The sequence below is a fragment of the Oncorhynchus nerka genome, linkage group LG15 (assembly GCF_034236695.1).
Source record: "Oncorhynchus nerka isolate Pitt River linkage group LG15, Oner_Uvic_2.0, whole genome shotgun sequence".
NCBI lineage: Eukaryota > Metazoa > Chordata > Actinopteri > Salmoniformes > Salmonidae > Oncorhynchus > Oncorhynchus nerka.
The window spans coordinates 105,492,260-105,514,059 of NC_088410.1; the positions used below are offsets into that span (position 1 = coordinate 105,492,260).

At 43.2% G+C, this 21,800-nt stretch overlaps 1 protein-coding gene across 1 annotated transcript in view; it reads right to left on the bottom strand.

The window, feature by feature from the left end:
- Nucleotides 1-21,524, bottom strand: part of nuf2 (UF2 component of NDC80 kinetochore complex) — a 30,304-nt gene extending 8,780 nt beyond the window's left edge. Inside the window, exons 1-6 of the mRNA XM_065002125.1 lie at nt 21,417-21,524; nt 21,000-21,127; nt 20,768-20,842; nt 10,677-10,753; nt 6,548-6,609; nt 647-744 (exon numbers count right to left, since the gene is read on the bottom strand). Of these exons, the coding sequence (XP_064858197.1) occupies nt 647-744; nt 6,548-6,609; nt 10,677-10,753; nt 20,768-20,842; nt 21,000-21,122 (435 nt within the window). The 5' untranslated portion in view covers nt 21,123-21,127; nt 21,417-21,524. The remainder of the gene's footprint in view (nt 1-646; nt 745-6,547; nt 6,610-10,676; nt 10,754-20,767; nt 20,843-20,999; nt 21,128-21,416) is intronic.
- Nucleotides 21,525-21,800: the final 276 nt, after the last annotated feature.

Sequence of the window (21,800 nt, forward strand, 5' to 3'; positions counted from 1 at the left end):
TGAAGGGTCTGAATACTCAAGTAAATGTGATAAAAACATTTTGCTTTCTCATTATGGGATATTGATGAGATTGATGAGGGGGAAAAAAACTATTTAATCTATTTTAGAATAGGGGATAATGTGTCCCAGTGGTAACTGAGCAGTAGGGGATAATGTGTCCCAGTGGTAACTGAGCAGTAGGGGATAATGTGTCCCAGTGGTAACTGAGCAGTAGGGGATAATGTGTCCCAGTGGTAACTGAGCAGTAGGGGATAATGTGTCCCAGTGGTAACTGAGCAGTAGGGGATAATGTGTCCCAGTGGTAACTGAGCAGTAGGGGATAATGTGTCCCAGTGGTAACTGAGCAGTAGGGGCTAATGTGTCCCAGTTGTAACTGAGCAGTAGGGGATAATGTGTCCCAGTTGTAACTGAGCAGTAGGGGATAATGTGTCCCAGTGGTAACTGAGCAGTAGGGGATAATGTGTCCCAGTGGTAACTGAGCAGTAGGGGATGTGTCCCAGTGGTAACTGAGCAGTAGGGGATAATGTGTCCCAGTGGTAACTGAGCAGTAGGGGATAATGTATCTCAGTGGTAACTGAGCAGTAGGGGCTAATGTGTCCCAGTTGTAACTGAGCAGTAGGGGATAATGTATCTCAGTCAGACTTACAAATCTCTCCTGGTGTCCCATAGTCATATCAAGCCTCTGCTTCCTGAAGTGAAGGTAGTTCATGATGCCACTCAGGATGGTCACCGTCCTCTTCACCTCTGTAAAGGACGGACAGACAGGGAGATAGGAAGGTTATCTAAGGGTGGTGGGCGTGGATAGGAATTTAACATATCAGCTAACCACATGATATGAATTAGCAATCTGGTGTCTAACTGCACAGTCGATGACATGGCACAGAACCATCGATTGACGCCAGGGATGTGCATCTTTCCCTTTCAAGACGATTCGATACATGGGCTCTCTAATACGGTACGTTGTAGTTTTAAACTATTTGGTTTGATTAAAGAAATTAATTGATGCAATTTATTTTTTTATTTTACCTTTATTTAACTAGGCAAGTCAGTTAAGAACAAATTCTTATTTTCAATGACGGCCTAGGAACAGTGGGTTAACTGTTCAGGGGCAGAACGACAGATTTGTACCTTGTCAGCTTGAGGATTTGAACTTGCAACCTTTCGGTTACTAGTCCAACACTCTAACCACTAGGCTACCCTGCAGCCTCTACACTCTAACCACTAGGCTACCCTGCAGCCTCTACACTCTAACCACTAGGCTACCCTGCAGCCTCTACACTCTAACCACTCTAGGCTACCCTGCCGCCCCTACACTCTAACCACTAGGCTACCCTGCAGCCTCTACACTCTAACCACTAGGCTACCCTGCCGCCTCTACACTCTAACCACTAGGCTACCCTGGCACCTCTACACTCTAACCACTAGGCTACCCTGCAGCCTCTACACTCTAACCACTAGGCTACCCTGCCGCCCCTACACTCTAACCACTAGGCTACCCTGCCGCCTCTACACTCTAACCACTAGGCTACCCTGCCGCCTCTACACTCTAACCACTAGGCTACCCTGCAGCCTCTACACTCTAACCACTAGGCTACCCTGCAGCCTCTACACTCTAACCACTAGGCTACCCTGCCGCCTCTACACTCTAACCACTAGGTTACCCTGCCGCCTCTACACTCTAACCACTAGGCTACCCTGCAGCCTCTACACTCTAACCATTAGGCTACCCTGCCGCCTCTACACTCTAACCACTAGGCTACCCTGGCAAAAATGCACTAACATTTGTTGCAGAAACATTAATTTCCCATTGTAAATTAAAATCTGCTGCTGATGGAGGTCGTGAGCTAGTGTGCGACCCTCATTTGTGCTCTGTCACCCTCAACCCTCATTTGTGCTGTCACCCTCAACCCTCATTTGTGCTGTCACCCTCAACCCTCATTTGTGCTCTGTCACCCTCAACCCTCATTTGTGCTCTGTCACCCTCAACCCTCATTTGTGCTCTGTCACCCTCAACCCTCATTTGTGCTCAGTCACACTCAACCCTCATCTGTGTGCTCAGTCACACTCTCCCCCAATAAGAGATATCTACTGCAGCCCTCATCCTCCACATACAACACCCGTTCTGCCAGTCACATTCTGTTAAAGGTTCCCAAAGCACACACATCCCTGGGTCGCTCCTCTGTTCAGTTCGCTGCAGCTAGCGACTGGAACAAGCTGCAACAAACACTCAAACTGGACAGTTTTATCTCCATCTCTTCATTCAAAGACTCAATCATGGACAGTCTTACTGACGGTTGTGGCTGCTTTGCATGATGTATCGCCTCGAGTCTTCTAGGGTATGACGCTACAAGCTTGGCACACCTGTATCTGGGGAGTTTCTCCCATTCTTCTCTGAAGATCTTCTCAAGCTCTGTCAGGTTGGATGGGGAGCGTTGCTGCACAGCTATTTTCAGGTCTCTACAGAGATGTTCGATTGGGTTCAAGTCTGAGCTCTGGCTGGGCCACTCGAGGACATTACGAGACTGGTCCTGAAGCCACTCCTGCATTGTCTTGGCGGTGTGCTTCGGCTCATTGTCCTATTTGAGCGCTCTGGAGCAGGTTTTCATCAAGGATCTCTGTACTTTGCTCCGTTCATCTTTGCCTCGATCCTGACTAGTTTCCCAGTCCCTGCCGCTGAAAAACATCCCACAGCATGATGCTTCCACCACCGTGCTTCACAGTAGGGATGGTGGCAGGTTTCCTCCAGACGAGATGCTTGGCATTCAGGCAAAAGAGTTCCATCTTGGTTTTAATCAGACCAGAGAATCTTGTTTCTCATGGTCTGAGTCTTTAGGTGCCTATTGGCAAACTCCAAGCGGACTGTGGTGCCTTTTACTGAGGAGTGGCTTCCATCTAGCCACTCTACCATAAAGGTCTGATTGGTGGAGAGCTGCAGAGATGGTTGTCCTTCTGGATGGTTCTCCAATCTCCACAGAGGAACTCTGGAGCTCTGTCAGAGTGTCCATTGGGTTCTTGGTCACCTCCCTGACCAAAGCCCTTCTCCCCCGGTTGCTCAGTTTGGATGGACAGCCCGCTCTAGGAAGAGTCTTCTTCCATTTAAGAAGTTACTGTCTCTGAGCTCTATGGACAATTCCTTCGACCTCATGGCTTGCTTTTTGCTCTGACATGCACCACCACTGTAGGAAGAGTCTTGGTGGTTCCAAACGCCTTCCATTGAAGAATGATGGAGGCCACTGTGTTCTTGGGCACCTTCAATTCTGCAGGCATTTTTTGGTACCATTCCCCAGATCTGTGCCTCGGCACAATCCTGTCTCTGAGCTCTACGGACAATTTCTTCGACCACATGGCTTGGTTTTTGCTCTGACATGCTGTGGATCTTATATAGACGTGTGTGCCTTTCCAAATCATGTCCAATCAATTGAATTTACCACAGGTGAATCAAGTTGTAGAAACATCTCAAGGATGATCAATAGAAACAGAATGCACCTGAGCTCAATTTAACTAGGCAAGTCAGTTAGGAACAAATTATTATTTACAATGACGGCCTACCAAAAGGCAAAAGGCCGCCTGCGGGGACGGGGGCCTGGGATTAAAATAAATAAATACAATATCAAATATAGGACAAAACACACATCACAACGAGAAAGCATAACACTACATAAAGAGAGAACTAAGACAACAACATAGTAAGGCAGAAACATAGCATGGTAGCAACACAACATAACATGGCAGCAACACACAAAAAATGGTACAAACATTAAATGGGCAGTCAACAGCACAAAGGTCAAGAAGGTAGAGACAACAATACATCACACAAAGCAGCCACAACTGTCAGTAAGAGTGTCCATGATTGAGTCTTTGAATGAAGAGATGGAGATAAAACTGTCGAGTTTAGTGTGTGTTGCAGCTTGTTCCAGTCGCTAGCTGCAGTGAACTGAAAAGACAAGCAACCCAGGGATGTGTGTGCTTTGGGAACCTTTAGCAGGATGTGACTGGCAGAGCGAGTATTGTATGTGAAAGATGAGGGCTGCAGGAGATATCTCAGGAGGGAGTGAGGTCTAAGAGGGTTTTATAAATAAGCATCAACCAGTGGGTCTTGCAATGGGTATACAGAGATGAGGAGTATAGAGTGCAGTGACGTGTCATTTAAGGAGCATTGGTGACAAATCTGATGGTCAAATGGTAAATAACGTCTAGCCGCTCGAGAGTACCCTTACCTGCCGATCTATAAATTATGTCTCCGTACTCTAGCCTGGGTAGGATGGTCATCTGAATCAAGGTTAGTTTGGCAGCTGGGGTGAAGGATTACGATAGAGGAAACCAGGTCTAGATTTAACTTTAGCCTGCAGCTTTGATATGTGCTGAGAGAAGGACAGTGCACCATCTAGCCATACTCCCAAGTACTTGTATGAGGTGACTACCTCCAGCTCTCAACCCTCAGCGGTAGTAATGACACGTGGGAAGAGGGGCATTATTTTTACCAAACCACATGACCATTTGTTTTGGAGGCCAAAGACCCCCCCCCCCAGAGACACCAATACTCAGAAGAACGGCCCAAAGGAACGGAATGGTCTACAGTATCAAAAGCTATGGCCAAGTCAATAAAAATAGCAGCACAATGGTGACATTGAGTTATTTTAAGGTTGCAATGACACATCCATAATGTGAGCGGAAACCAGATTGCATACCCGAGAGAATACTATAGTCAAGAAAGCCAGTCAGTTGATTAGACCAGTTTTCCCAACACTTTTGATAAACAGGGAATAATAGAAATAGCCCTATAACAGTTAGGATCAGCTTGATCTCCCCCTTTAAATAAAGGACGAACTGTGGCTGCCTTCTAAGCAATGTGAACCTCCCCAGAAAGGAGAGAAAGGCTAAAAAGTTGGAGATAAGGTTGCTGCCCCCCTATCGTTACCAACTCAAGAAGAAAGGGTCTAAACCATCTGACCCAGATGTTTTTTGGGGGTCAAGTTTAAGGAGCTCCTTTAGCACCTCGGACTCTGTGACTGCCTGCAGGGAGAAACTTTTAGCTCGGCAGGGGAAAAAGAGGGAGAAGCATCAGGGATAGTCACATTAGAAGGGGTGGGAGATGAGGAAATGTTGGACGTGCAAGGAGGCATGGCTGAGTCAAATAGGAATGTTGACTTAATGAAGTGGTGATTAAAGAGCTCAGCCATGTGCTTCTTGTCAGTAACAACCACATCTACAATACTTATGTAAATACGGTATCTGTTTTTTACTTTTAATACATTTGGAAACATTTCTAAAAACCTGTTTTCTCTTTGTCATTATGGGGTATTGTAGGAACAACATTTATTTAATCAATTTTAGAATAAGGCTGTAACATAACAAAATGTGGAAAAAGGGGTCTGAATAGTTTCCGAATGCAAGGGGTTGGGGTCGAGGGTAGCTGAATGATTAAAAACAAACAAAAGATAACCATTGTAAAATGTATAAGCTGGAAGTAGAAGCCTACGTGTTGTTGTTCATTAGTTTACTCCAATTTGGGGGGTGGTAGGGTTAGGGAAAAATAATAAATGAAAATATATTTATTTTTCTTCTCATATAAACACACACATATATACATATACACACATATATAGAAGGGAAAAAATATGTATATCTAGGGGATTGGAAATTATGAAGACAATTACATGGATGAAAATACAATCTATTTGCAATATTAAAGCTCATCTACAAAAAAAATATTTAAAAAATACCATGTATACTGATTGTTTCGAGCAATACTACCAAAAGTATTGCTGATAGTGAACCTGAACAATTAAAATAATGTAGTAGAATGTAGTTTACCTATAGCCAGGTGAGAGTTGTAGCCTAAGCTACCGCAGAGGCACTTTTATTCAGGTAAAACACCATTTTCAACAGCAACAAAAATGTTGATAAGAAAAATACCTAAAGCAAATTACTTTGATTGTCACTCAACTAATAAAGCCTAATCTTGCGCAAGCCATTTCACCAAAATCTGAATGTTGAAGGTGACCTGCAGATGTGACAGATCAGGAATAGGCCTACCTCTCGTTGGTCAGCGGGCGAAGCTGTGCACAGTTTGACTACTGATATTGCCTGGTGTTGTTCAGCATGCAAAATGACTTGTAGATCAATAACTGTCAATATAATTACATGCTTAGTTCAACACCGCATGAGAGGACGCCGAGGTATTTTCCGGAAGGTAGAAAGAATGCATTTGGAGCAAAACTTTTTAGTGAACCGGCAATTCGTAACCCTGCATGCTACATTTGGATCGTATGGGGTTCCACGCTCATATCTTAAACATTTGAACCTGGGACCGATGCATGTTAGTGAATCGTTACATCCCTAATTGATGCAATTCAATGTAGTTGGGCAGGAACTTGATCAAGATGGACGTTCAGTTTCCGACAGCAGCCAGGTGACATCCTCAATGTGAGACAAATATCTGCTAGGTCAAATGGTGAAAATAACCCTTCCACTGCAATATCTTGGCATCAGTAAGATAAAGAAGACAGAAATGGCGTAGATGCTCTTTCAGACAGCTCATACTCACTGGGAGCCAGCAGGTCGTTCAGTGAGAAGTCATACACATAGCACATCCGCAGGAACTGACGCCTGGAACAGAAGAGACATACAGGATGAAAAACAGTATAACCGGCTCCACACTGTCAAAACAGTATAACCGGCTCCACACTGTCAAAACAGTATAACCGGCTCCACACTGTCAAAACAGTATAACCGGCTCCACACTGTCAAAACAGTATAACCGGCTCCACACTGTCAAAACAGTATAACCGGCTCCACACTGTCAAAACAGTATAACTGGCTGGGGGCAGTATTGAGTAGCTTGGATGAATAAGGTGCCCAGAGTAAACTGCCTGCTACTCAGTCCCAGTTGCTAATATATGCATATTATTAGTAGATTTGGATAGAAAACACTCTGAAGTTTCTAAAACTGTTTGAATGATGTATGTGAGTATAACAGAACTCATATGGCAGACAAAAACCTGAGAAAAAAATCCAACCAGAAAGTGAGAAAGGTTCGTCGTTTTTCCAACTCATTCCCTATTAAAGATACAGTGGGATATTGGTCATGTTGCACTTCCTAAGGCTTCCACTATATGTCAAGAGACTTTAGAACCTTGTTTGATGCTTCTACTGTGAAGTGGGGCCGAATGAGAGGGGAATGAGTCAGGTCTGGCAGAGAGCCACGAGCTGGCCACACTCGTTCACGTGAGAGCGACCTGCGTTCCATTGCAATTCTACAGACAAAGGAATTCTCAGATTGGAATGTTATTGAAGATTTATGATAAAAACATCCTAAAGATTGATTCTATACGTCGTTTGACATGTTTCTACGGACTGTAACAACTTTTTGACATTTTGTCTGCAACTAGTGAATGCGCTTTGTGAGTTTGGGTTTATTTACCAAACGCGCTAACGAAATAAGCTATTTGGACATAAATGATTGACATTATCGAACAAAACATACATGTATTGTGTAACATGAAGTCCTATGAGTGTCATCTGATGAAGATCATCAAAGGTTAGTGATTAATTCTCTCTTTATTTCTGATTTTTGTGACTCCTCTCATTGGCTGGAAAAATGGCTGTGTTTATCTGTGACTTAACATAATCGTTTGTGGTGCTTTCGCCGTAAAGCCTATTTGAAGTCGGACACTGTGGTGGGATTAACAAGAAGTGTATCTTTAAAATGGTGTGAAAAAGTATGTTTGAGGAATTTTAATTATGGGATTTCTGTTGTTTTAAATTTGGAGCCCTGCACTTTCACTGGCTGTTGTCATATCGATCCCGTTAGCGGGATCTCAGCCCAAAGAAGTTTTAAAACAGTATAATTGATTCACACTGTGACAACAATATAACAATTTAAATCAAATCAAGAAAAGTGCTAAAAATAGCCCACATGAACATATGTAGCCCAAGAAACAAGGTTCATGAAATCAATTACTTGCTTGTAACAAATGACATACATATTCTCTCTCTGAAACTCACTTGGATAATACCTTTAATGATACAGTTGTAGCAATACCCAGTGGTGACCTAAATATTGACTGGCTTTCATCAAGCTGCCCACTAAAGAAAAACCTTCCAACTGTAACCAGTACCTGCAACCTGGGATTTTAAATAATGTTAAATCGATTTCTTCAGAGTGAGGAAATTGTAGGCTAAGGGTTAATGATTTTGTTCATTGGCAAGATTAGCAGACTTAGGCATAACTTTCCAGCAACACATGCAAAACCTACACATCCAAGTATAACTGACCAAATTATGAAAGACAAGCATTGTAACTTTAAATTATGTAAATTGGGTGTGGAAGAGGGGGGGATCTATCAACAATGACAACTTGGATGGAAAATTACTGCAGGAGATATTGCCACTCCTATCGGCTCTCTCTTCAATCTAAGCTTACAAAAAAAGTGTGCATTCCCCAGGGCAGCTGTCTAGGCCCCTTACTTTTTTCCCAATATTTACTAATGACCTACCACTGGCTATGAGTAAAGCCTGTGTGTCTATGTATGCGGATGACTCAACACTATACAGGTCAGGTACTACAGCAAGTGAAAACACTGCAACACTTAAAGAGATGCAGTCAGTTTCAGAATGGGTGGCAATAAATAAGTTCGTACTAAATATTTCAAACACAAAGCATTGTATTTGGGGCAAATCATTCACTTAATCTTGTAATGAATAATGAGGAAATTGAGGAGACTAAACTGCTTGGAATAACGCTGGATTGTAAACTGTTATGGTAAAAACATATTGATGCAACAGTAGCTAAGATGGGTAGAAATCTGTCCATAATAAAGCATTGCTCTGCCTTCTTAACAGCACTATCAACAAGGCAGGTCCTGCAGGCCCTAGTCGCACCTGTACTACTGCCCAGTCGTGTGGTCCGGTGGCACAAAGAGGGACTTGCAGTTGGCTCAGAACAGGGCAGCATTGCTGGCCCTTAAATGTACACGTAGAGCTAACATTAATAATATGCATGTCAATCTCTCATGGCTCAAAGTGGAGATGAGATTGACTTCATCACTACTTGTTTTATGTAAGAAGTATTGGCAAGTTGAATGCACAGAGCTCTGAGTTACTAGCACACAGCTCGGACTACCATACTACAAGAAATGCCACCAGAGATCTTTTCACACATCTCAAGTCCAGAACAGACTATGAGAGGCGCGCAGTAATACATAGAGCCATGGCTACATGGAACTCTACTCCACATCAATTTTCTATTTTATTTAACTAGACAAGTCAATTAAGATCAAATTCTTATTTACAATGACTGCCTTCCCCCTGCCAAACTCTAACAACGCTGGGCCAATTGTGCCCCGCCCTATAGGACTCCCAATCATGGCCGATTGTGATACAGCCTGGAATCGAACCATGGTCTGTAATGATGCCTGTAGCACTGAGATGCAGTGCCTTACACCACTGAGCCACTCGGGAGCCCTAAAACTCATGCAAGCAGTAGTAACTCATGCAAGAAGTAGAATATGGAGAAAAATAATACAAATACACCTAATGGAACAGCAAGGACTGTGAAGTCACACTCACAGGTACACAAAACACACACAACAAACACCCTACACACCTGGATAGTGTGTTGTAGTAGACTAGTGGCCTGAGGACTTAATGTACTGTGAAATCTGTTGGAAAATGTATTTTAATGTTTAAAAGTGTTACTATAATGTATATTATACTGCCTTCATTTTTACTGGTCCCCAGAAAGAGTAGCTTCTGGCTTAGCAGCAGCTAGTGGGGATCCATAATAAATACACCTTCATGACCCCGAGCCATCCACCAGGGATCCATAATAAATACACCTTCATGACCCCGAGCCATCCACCGGGGATCCATAATAAATACACCTCCATGACCCCGAGCCATCCACCAGGGATCCATAATAAATACACCTCCATGACCCCGAGCCATCCACCAGGGATCCATAATAAATACGCCTCCATGACCCCGAGCCATCCACCGGGGATCCATGATAAATACACCTCCATGACCCCGAGCCATCCACCGGGGATCCATGATAAATACACCTCCATGACCCCGAGCCATCCACCGGGGATCCATGATAAATACACCTCCATGACCCCGAGCCATCCACCGGGGATCCATGATAAATACACCTCCATGACCCCGAGCCATCCACCGGGATCCATGATAAATACACCTCCATGACCCCGAGCCATCCACCGGGGATCCATGATAAATACACCTCCATGACCCCGAGCCATCCACCGGGGATCCATGATAAATACACCTCCATGACCCCGAGCCATCCACCGGGGATCCATGATAAATACACCTCCATGACCCCGAGCCATCCACCGGGGATCCATGATAAATACACCTCCATGACCCCGAGCCATCCACCGGGGATCCATAATAAATACAAAAAACGGACTCCACACAGTTAGAACATTGACAGATTTACACTTAAAACATTTCTAACCGTGTGGAATCAGTTTCACAGATCAGTAAAAAGCAATCTCAGGCAGACGACAACAACTCACATCCTCAGGTAGACAACAACTCACATCCTCAGGTAGACAACAACTCACATCCTCAGGTAGACAACAACTCACATCCTCAGGTAGACAATATCATTAACAGCAGCAGTTCACATCCTCAGGTAGACAACAACTCACATCCTCAGGTAGACACTCATGACAGCAGTGGGCCACTCATGGAGCTGGGGGTGCTGGATGTTTTCAGAGAATGGGACCTGTAGGGAAACACATCAGATAGAAATAACAGGGCTTGGATGAATCAGATACATACATACAATGCCTTTAGAAAGTATTCACGGGCCTAGACTTTTCCACATTTGTAATACAGCCTGAATTTAAAATGGATTACATTTAGATTGTGTCCCTGGCCTATACACAATACCTGAAAGTGTCAAAGTGGACTTAAGTTTTTAGAAATTGTTACAAATGAATTAAAAATGAAAAGCTGAAATCTCGTGAGTGAATAAGTATTCAACCTCTAAATAAATTCAAGTCATATAATAAGTTGCATGAACTCACTGTGTGCAAAAACGTTTTTGAATGACTACCTCATCTCTGTATCCCACACATAGAATTATCTGTAAGTTCCCTCAGTCGAGCACTGAATTTCAAACCGATTCAACCACAAAGACAAGGGAGGATTTCCAATACCTTTCAAAGAATGGGTCAAAATTTTAAAAAGCAGACATTGAATATCCCTCAGTTGCCAGAGAGGAAGGAAACCGCTCAGGATTTCACCATGAGACCAATGGGGACTTTAAAATAGTTAGAGTTGAATTGCTGTGATAGGATAAAACTGAGGATGGATCAACAACATTGTAGTTACTCCACAATACTAACCTAAATAACAGAGTGAAAAGAAGGAAGCCTGTACAGAATAAAAATATTCCAAAACATGTGTTATATTTGGGGCAAATCCAACACATTACTGAGTATCACTTCATATTTTCAAGCATGGTGGTGGCTGCATAATGTTATGGGTATGCTTGTCATCAGTAAGGACTAGGGAGTTTTTTGTTTTGAATAAAAAGAAACAGAAAATAGCTAAGCACAGGCAAAGAAATGCGCTTGAAGAAATGTATAAAGAATAAATGTGCAAATATTGGACAATCCAGATGTGGAAAGCTCTTAGAGACTTACCCAGAAAGCCTCACAGCTGTAATCGCTGCCAAAGGTGCAAAGTATTGACTCATATCCTAACTGTAGGTAGTGAGTGTAAGGTTTCAACTGGTGAACATGAGTCTGGGACTTAGGGGCCTAATGTAAATGGGATGCATTTCGTTTTCAATACATTTGCAAAAATGTATAAAATGTTTTCACTTTGTCATTATGGAGTATTGTTTGTAGATGGGTTAGATACATTTGTTTTATTGAATTCAGGCTGTAAGAACTAAATGTGGAATAAGTCAAGGGGTGTGAATACTTTCTGAAGGCTCTGTATCAGTCAAGGGGTGTGAATACCTTCTGAAGGCTCTGTACCAGTCAAGGGGTGTGAGTACTTTCTGAAGGCTCTGTATCAGTCAAGGGGTGTGAATACTTTCTGAAGGCTCAGTATCAGTCAATGGGTGTGAATACCTTCTGAAAGCTCTGTATCAGTCAAGGGGTGTGAATACCTTCTGAAGGCTCTGTACCAGTCAAGGGGTGTGAATACTTTCTGAAGGCTATGTATCAGTCAAGGGGTGTGAATACTTTCTAAAGGCTCTGTATCAGTCAAGGGGTGTGAATACTTTCTGAAGGCTCAGTATCAGTCAAGGGGTGTGAATACCTTCTGAAGGCTCAGTATATACTGCACATACAGTGGGGTCCAAAAGTATTAATGATTGACATCCTTGATAAAGATGAGTAAAAATGAGTATTTTGTAGGAAACTATTTGGGGGAAATTATATTATAGTAATACAATTACTCCGAGATCTTGTTTAACAGGTAATATATATTTTTCTCAAAAAGATAGGGGTCAAAATTATTCACACACCTTTTTTCAATACCTCACCCTGCTGGGATAACAACAATACCTCACCCTGCTGGGATAACAACAATACCTCACCCTGCTGGGATAACGACAATACCTCACCCTGCTGGGATAACGACAATACCTCACCCTGCTGGGATAACGACAATACCTCACCCTGCTGGGATAACAACAATACCTCACCTTCCTGGGATAACAACAATACCTCACCCTGCTGGGATAACAACAATACCTCACCCTGCTGGGATAACGACAATACCTCACCCTGCTGGGATAACGACAATACCTCACCCTGCTGGGATAACGACAATACCTCACCCTGCTGGGATAACGACAATACCTCACCCTGCTGGGATAACGACAATACCTCACCCTGCTGGGATAACGACAATACCTCACCCTGCTGGGATAACGACAATACCTCACCCTGCTGGGATAACGACAATACCTCACCCTGCTGGGATAACGACAATACCTCACCCTGCTGGGATAACGACAATACCTCACCCTGCTGGGATAACAACAATACCTCACCCTGCTGGGATAACGACAATACCTCACCCTGCTGGGATAACGACAATACCTCACCCTGCTGGGATAACGACAATACCTCACCTTGCTGGGATAACGACAAAGCCTTTTTCTAAAATGATTTATGAGATTGGAGAAGACAATGTGAGGGATCTTAGACCATTCCTCCATACAGAATCCTTCCAGATCCTTGAAATCCTTCGTCTACGCGAATGGACAGTCCAATTCAATTCACAGCCCTGGATGTTTACACAATCCAAAAACAATCCATTATAAATCGCACTCTGGGTCGGGTGGGCATCATTTGAAAGCTTGTTCTAAGCTGACTCCACACTCCAAGACTGCCTCCATCACGTGGACTGGGATATGTTTCGTATTGCGTCAGATAACAACATTGACGAATACGCTGATTCGGTGTGCGAGTTCATTAGAACGTGCGTTGAAGATGTCGTTCCCATAGCAACGATTAAAACATTCCCTAACCAGAAACCGTGGATTGATGGCAGCATCCGCGTGAAACTGAAAGCGCGAACCACTGCTTTTAATCAGGGCAAGGTGACTGGTAACATGACCGAATACAAACAGTGCAGCTATTCCCTCCGCAAGGCTATCAAACAAGCTAAGCGTCAGTATAGAGACAAAGTAGCATCTCAATTCAACGGCTCAGACACAAGAGGTATGTGGCAGGGTCTACAGTCAATCACGGACTACAAGAAGATAACCAGCCCAGTCACGGACCAGGATGTCTTGCTCCCATGCAGACTAAATAACTTTTTTGCCTGCTTTGAGGACAATACAGTGCCACTGACACGGCCTGCAACGAAAACATGCGGACTCTCCTTCACTGCAGCCGAGGTGAGTAAGACATTTAAACGTGCTAACCCTCGCAAGGGTGCAGGCCCAGAAGGCATCCCCAGCCACGCCCTCAGAGCATGCGCAGACCAGCTGGCCGGTGTGTTTACGGACATATTCAATCAATCCCTATACCAGTCTGCTGTTCCCACATGCTTCAAGAGGGTCACCATTGTTCCTGTTCCCAAGAAAGCTAAGGTAACTGAGCTAAATGACTACCGCCCCGTAGCACTCACTTCCGTCATCATGAAGTGCTTTGAGAGACTAGTCAAGGACCATATCACCTCCACCCTACCTGACACCCTAGACCCACTCCAATTTGCTTACCGCCCAAATAGGTCCACAGACGATGCAATCTCAACCACACTGCCCACTGCCCTAACCCACCTGGACAAGAGGAATACCTATGTGAGAATGCTGTTCATCGACTACAGCTCGGCATTCAACGCCATAGTACCCTCCAAGCTCGTCATCAAGCTCGAGACCCTGGGTCTCGACCCCGCCCTGTGCAACTGGGTACTGGACTTCCTGACGGGCCGCCCCCAGGTGGTGAGGGTAGGCAACAACATCTCCACCCCGCTGATCCTCAACACTGGGGCCCCACAAGGGTGCGTTCTGAGCCCTCTCCTGTACTCCCTGTTCACCCACGACTGCGTGGCCACGCACGCCTCCAACTCAATCATCAAGTTTGCGGACGACACAACAGTGGTAGGCTTGATTACCAACAACGATGAGACGGCCTACAGGGAGGAGGTGAGGGCCCTCGGAGTGTGGTGTCAGGAAAATAACCTCACACTCAATGTCAACAAAACTAAGGAGATGATTGTGGACTTCAGGAAACAGCAGAGGGAACACCCCCCTATCCACATCGATGGAACAGTAGTGGAGAGGGTAGTAAGTTTTAAGTTCCTCGGCATACACATCACAGACAAACTGAATTGGTCCACTCACACAGACAGCATCGTGAAGAAGGCGCAGTAGCGCCTCTTCAACCTCAGGAGGCTGAAGAAATTTGGCTTTTTACCAAAAGCACTCACAAACTTCTACAGATGCACAATCGAGAGCATCCTGGCGGGCTGTATCACCGCCTGGTACGGCAACTGCTCCGCCCACAACCGTAAGGCTCTCCAGAGGGTAGTGAGGTCTGCACAACGCATCACCGGGGGCAAACTACCTGCCCTCCAGGACACCTACACCACCCCGATGTTACAGGAAGGCCATAAAGATAATCAAGGACAACAACCACCCGAGCCACTGCCTGTTCACCCCGCTATCATCCAGAAGGCGAGGTCAGTACAGGTGCATCAAAGCTGGGACCGAGAGACTGAAAAACAGCTTCTATCTCAAGGCCATCAGACTGTTAAACAGCCACCACTAACATTGAGTGGCTGCTGCCAACACACTGACACTGACTCAACTCCAGCCACTTTAATAATGGGAATTGATGGGAAATGATGTAAAATATATCACTAGCCACTTTAAACAATGCTACCTAATATAATGTTACATACCCTACATTATTCATCTCATATGCATACGTATATACTGTACTCTATATCATCGACTGCATCCTTATGTAATACATGTCTCACTAGCCACTTTAACTATGCCACTTTGTTTACATACTCATCTCATATGTATATACTGTACTCTATATCATCTACTGCATCCTTATGTAACACATGTCTCACTAGCCACTTTAACTATGCCACTTTGTTTACATACTCATCTCATATGTATATACTGTACTCGATACCATCTACTGTATCTTGCCTATGCTGCTCTGTACCATCACTCATTCATATATCTTTATGTACATATTCTTTATCCCCTTACAATGTGTATAAGACAGTAGTTTTGGAATTGTTAGTTAGATTACTTGTTGGTTATTACTGCATTGTCGGAACTAGAAGCACAAGCATTTCGCTACACTCGCATTAACATCTGCTAACCATGTGTATGTGACAAATAAATTTGATTTGATCTGTTGCCAACATGACTAGCTAAGTTATAAAATGTCATCTTACAGTGTTGTTAGGCTTTCACAAGGCACTTCAGAGAAACAGACGGTATAGAAAGGAGTCATGATGAGTGCATTCAGGTGAGCGTTCCGCAGCCAATGTTCTTCACAATAGATATAAAGTACATAGGTTCATTCTGTTCAGAACCCCGGGTATGACGACATGTCAATAGATATAAAGTACATAGGTTCATTCTGTTCAGAACCCCGGGTATGACGACATGTCAATAGATATAAAGTACATAGGTTCATTCTGTTCAGAACCCCGGGTATGACGACATGTCATCTTGTAACTGTACATCAAACATAGTGATCATAAACGTTGACACTATCAAGATAGGAATTATATGATATTGAAATGTGAAGTGCACACTTGGACTCCTGGGTGTTTGGCTTTCTGATATGTAGAGCTGTCCCCTCAACAAATAAATAATGGGGTTAGGGTTAACCCTAACCCTTTCTGATATGTAGAGCTTTCCCCTCAACAAATAAATAATGGGGTTAGGGTTAACCCTAACCCTTTCTGATATGTAGAGCTGTCCCCTCAACAAATAAATAATGGTGGAACGAGAGTCGTCCTGCTCTTTTCACCAATCGATTGGTCGAAATGTTTAAACTTACTTTTCCATTTATAGAGAGACACACCCTATGTCTTTGAATAAAATCAACTACATATGCACTGAGCTTGTCTGATGCTTTAAGCACACTTAAATAATTAAATACAATACAAGATCATTAAGACAAATTACTCAAGAGCCCGATGGTCACAAACATTTCTTTTTTTTTTACAGGAGTGCCCGTGTGACTCGCGCACGTTGTCTCGCTCTCCTCCCTACTGTAGAGAAAAGGCACCACAGCACAGGAAGTATATATTGCTCTGTCCATGCCAAAGCTGCAACAATTTCAGCCTTTGAGATTCTTAACAGTTTTTGACTGAAAAGTTCAGTTACCAAAATCCCTAATTTGTTCACGAAAAACAGCATCGCCATGCATGTGACCAATAGGGCCTGACCTACAGTCTATTGTAATCACATCAGTAAACTGGTTATAACAAACTCCGAACACAGTAATGTCGACAGCATAATGGATGCGGAGGACATGAAAAATCAACTCAAAACAAGCTAATGTTTACTGGTTGCTCAAGAGGGAAAGGGTAAGTCAGATCTGTGGGAGACATTTGACTTAGTGGTGGAAACTACTGGAGATCAAGAGGGAAAGGGGAAGTCAGATCTGTGGGAGACATTTGACTTAGTGGTGGAAACTACTGGAGATCAAGAGGGAAAGGGGAAGTCAGATCTGTGGGAGACATTTGACTTAGTGGTGGAAACTACTGGAGATCAAGACAAAGGAGGGTATAGGAGCATGCGTTGCGTGAGTATTATGTGCCAAACAGTTTCTGTTAGATCACAATATCATTTTCTCTGACCATTTGGACCAGTGTAAACAATACTAAATAGGTGTACAAGAGTCTGTTCTAACGGGGGTTAGAAATACATAGTCTTTATTACAGCAGACTAAAAATAGTTGTATGCATTCGTGAACTGCGGCTAATCCCATTGAGCGCGTCTGGGACCTGTTGGATTGGAGGGTGAGGGCTAGGGCCATTCCCCCCCAGAAATGTCCGGGAACTTGCAGGTGCCTTGGTAGAAGAGTGGGGTACCATCACACAGCAAGAACTGGCAAATCTGGTGCAGTCCATGAGGATATGCACTTCAGTACTTAGTGCAGCTGGTGGCCACACCAGATACTGACTGTTACTTTTGACCCCTCCTTTGTTCAGGGACACATTATTCCATTTCTGTCACGTCTGTGAAACTTGTTCAGTTTATGTCTAAGTTGTTGAATTTTGTTATATTTATACAAATATTTACACATGTTAAGTTTGCTGAAAATAAACGCAGTTGACAGTGAGAGGACTTTCTTTTTTGCTGAGTTTAGTATAATTATGCCATACCTTTATTTTGAAGGCTAACCGCAAAGTCCACTATTGTGGCTAATCCTTATTGTGGCTAGCTTCACATAGATGGGTCCGACCAGCATTAATCAAATAAGAACTGTCTTATAAATTAGGGCTATTTTAGATGACACCTAGCTATGCTACTGAAACAGATGTCGTTTTGCTATGTTTTTGGGGAACAACATTGTTTGCATCCATGAGCTAGATAGCATTTTTCTTTTTGACCAGCACTGTAGGTGCACAAAACAAATTTACCAGCATCATAGCATACGTGTAGATGAATCATTGTGACATAGGAAATACGAGTGACAGTGTAATAACTACGTAAAAAATGCAGTGCCCCGTTAAATTATGTCAGTCCAGATTGTTCAAAGTGTTATTTGACGTGTATCTTTTTTGACACGCAAAGACCCAGACGGCGTTCCATAGAAATCCTGGTTGAGAATGAAATGACTGAACAAATGAACAACAAAACAGCACAGCAAGTGAAAGAAATAGGTTTTGATGATGTTTTACTGGTAATGGGGACATACATAAAATCCAACAAAATAACTTTTTGGTCAGTATGGTTGTGTGTGTGTGTGTAACCTTTAACTAGGCATGTTGGTTAAAGAACAAATTCTTATTTACAATGACGGCCGACCCCGGCCAACACTGGGCCAATTGTGCACCAACCTATGGGAATCCCAATCACGGCCGAATGTGATACAGCCTGGATTCGAACCAGGGACTGTAGTGACGCCTCTTGCACTGAGATGCAGTGCCTTAGATCGGTATCGGCCAAAAGTGTCATATCCGTGCATCCTTACATTTAACTACACTGAACAAAAATATAAAACGCAACATGTAAAGTGTTGGTCCCATGTTTCATGAGCTGAAATAAAAGATCCCAGAAATGTTCCATACGCACAAAAAGCTTATTTCTCTCAAATGTGTTTACATCCCTGTTAGTGAGCATTTCTCCTTTACCAAGATAATCCATCCACCTGACAGGTGTGGCATATCAAGAACCTGATTAAACAGCATGATCATTACACAGGTGCACATTGTGCTTTGGACAATATAAGGACACTCTAAAATGTGCAGTTTTCACACAACACAATGCCACAGATGTCTCAAGTTGAGGGAGCGTGCAATAGGCATGTTGACTGCAGGAATGTCCACCAGAGCTGTTGTCATGCTGACTGCAGGAATGTCCACCAGAGCTGTTGCCAGAGAATTTAAGACGCCTCCAAATTCATTTGAGAGAATTTAGCAGTACGTCCAACTGGCCTCACTACAGCAGTCCACGTGAAAACACGCCAGCCCAGGACCTCCACATTCAGCTTCTTCACCTGCGGGATCGTCTGAGACCAGCCACTCGGACAGCTGATGAAACTGAGGAGTAATTATGTCTGTAATAAAAAAAAAAATTGGGGGGCTCATTCTGATTGGCTGGGCCTGGCTCCCCAGTGAGTGGGCCTATGGTCTCCCAAGGCTGTGCGCCCCTGCCCAGTCATATGAAATACATAGATTAGGGATTAAGTTATTTCAATTGACTGATATGAACTGCAACGCCTTAAAATCTTTGCATGTTGAGTTTAAAATTTTGTTCAGTAAATACAGTACATATATATATATAGAACATTTATTTAACTAGGCAAGTCAGTTAAGAAAATCTATTTACAATGACGGCCTACCCCGGGAAAAACCCGGAAGACTCTGGGCCAATTGTGCGCCGCCCTATGGGACTCCCAATCACAGCCGGATGTGACACAACCTGGATTCAAACCAGTTACTATAGTGACGTCTCTTGCACTGAGACTCACTGCCTTAGACCGCAGCGCCCCTCGGGAGCCTGAGTGGGGGCATTGAAAAAAATCAAGGTTTTAATCGCACTGGGCCTTTAAGGTCAACACCATCATGAATTTCAACCAGTACCAGGCCATTTTTGCAAAAACCTAGTTGCCTCTGCCAGCAGGCTGAAACTTGTGCGCAAGTTGAGTTGCAAGGAAAAATATTAAGATGGGCAAAAAAAACACAGACACTGGACAGAGGAACTCTGCCTAGAAGGCCAGCGTCCCGGAGTCGCCGCTTCACTGTTGACGTTGAGACTGGTGTTTTGCAGGTACTATTTAATGAAGCTGACAGTTGAGGACTTGTGAGGCGTCTGTTTCTCAAACTAGACACTCTAATGTACTTGTCCTCTTGCTCAGTTGTGCACCGGGACCTCCCACTCCTCTTTCTATTCTGGTTAGAACTGTTCTGTGAGTAGTAGCATTGTACGAGATCTTAAGTTTCTTGGCAATTTCTCACATGGAAAAGTCATAATTTCTCAGAACAATAACAGACTGATGAATTTCAGAAGAAAGTTCTTTGTTTCTGGCCATTTTGAGACTGTAATCAAATCCACAAATGCTGACGCTCCAGATACCAGATACTGAACTAGTCTAAAGAAGGACAGTTTTATTGCTTCTTTAATCTCAACAGTTTTCAGCTGTGCTAACATAATTGCAAAAGATTTTTCTAATGATCACTTAGCCTTTTAAAATTATAAATTTGGATTAGCCAACACAACGTGCCATTGGAACACAGGAGTGATGGTTGCTGATAATGGGCATCTGTACACCTATGTAGATATTCCATTAAAAACCAGCCGTTTCCAGCTATTTTCCAGCTCATTTACAACATCTACACTGTATTTCTGATCAATCTGGTGTTATTTTAATGGACATTTTTTTTGCCTTTCTTTCAACAACAAGGACATTTCTAAGTGACCCCAAACTTGTATACAGCAGTGCATATTGAATTGATTAAAAGTAATATAACCATATTTGTACAAGCATTTCGCTACATCCACAATAAGCTAAACATGTGTATGTGACCAATAAAATATTATTTGTAGTGTAAGTGTACATACCATGTAATGACACTCAGGCTTGAAGCGGTACAGGAGTTGCAGTATTCTCATGTACAGTCTCTGTACTGCATCTGGCTACAATGGGGACAACAACATTGTATTACACTACCAACATTGGCAGCTGCAAATAAATTATAACTTTTATTTGAGTCATATACACAATACAACCTCTGTGTGTGTTATTGGAGAACTCATGCAATCATATTCATGCTAATTTAAAAACGTGTATTACCTTTGGGCTCGGGGCAAGGTCGTTCTTAGTGAAATGTTTTGCCTCCTGCCCGGTAAGGACCTCAGTGCGGAAAAAGGTTACGATGGCGTCCACTTTATACACGGGGAAAGTGTTCTCCGTCATTGTTCCTATGAATAAAATAAAAAACGGAATCAATAAACAATTCGAATTCAGATCAATGGTTTTACTTGGGTATTTGGCTACGGTATACTACCATTTCTCATATCAGTACATTTGAACTTGTGGTCTGCTTTAACGTTAACTAGCTAACATTCACGATTTAACGTTAGCCCAGATAGCTAACTTGGCTACCTCGCTTGCTTTGTCTGACACACATAATCGTTATAAATGTTTAAAGCTAGATTATTCAAACAGTGATTCTTAGTATAACGACTTTGCAATGAGTAGTTTGATTACCTGATATTGTGTTGTTGACTACAGAGCAAACAAGTGGCTAACTATTTCACGTCTGGTATTTCGATTTTTGGCGCTTTCGAGGTAACTTCCGTGTTTTTCGAATTCTTCAGTTGATGATTGGTGCGCCACCGCATGGTTTGGGGTCGTCACTGGTTTAAACAGTCACAAAGTCATAAACCACGGCCATTTCTGCAGTTTATCTTCTTAAATCTAATTTTCAACCTAACCTTAACCACACTGCAAACACTTGGTGGCAGGTAGCCTAGTGGTTAGAGCATTGGGCCAGTAACCAAAAGGTTGCTGGATCAAATCCTGAGCTAACAAGATAAAAATCTGTTGTTCTGCCCCTGAACAAGGCAGTTAACCCACTGTACCCTGATAGGT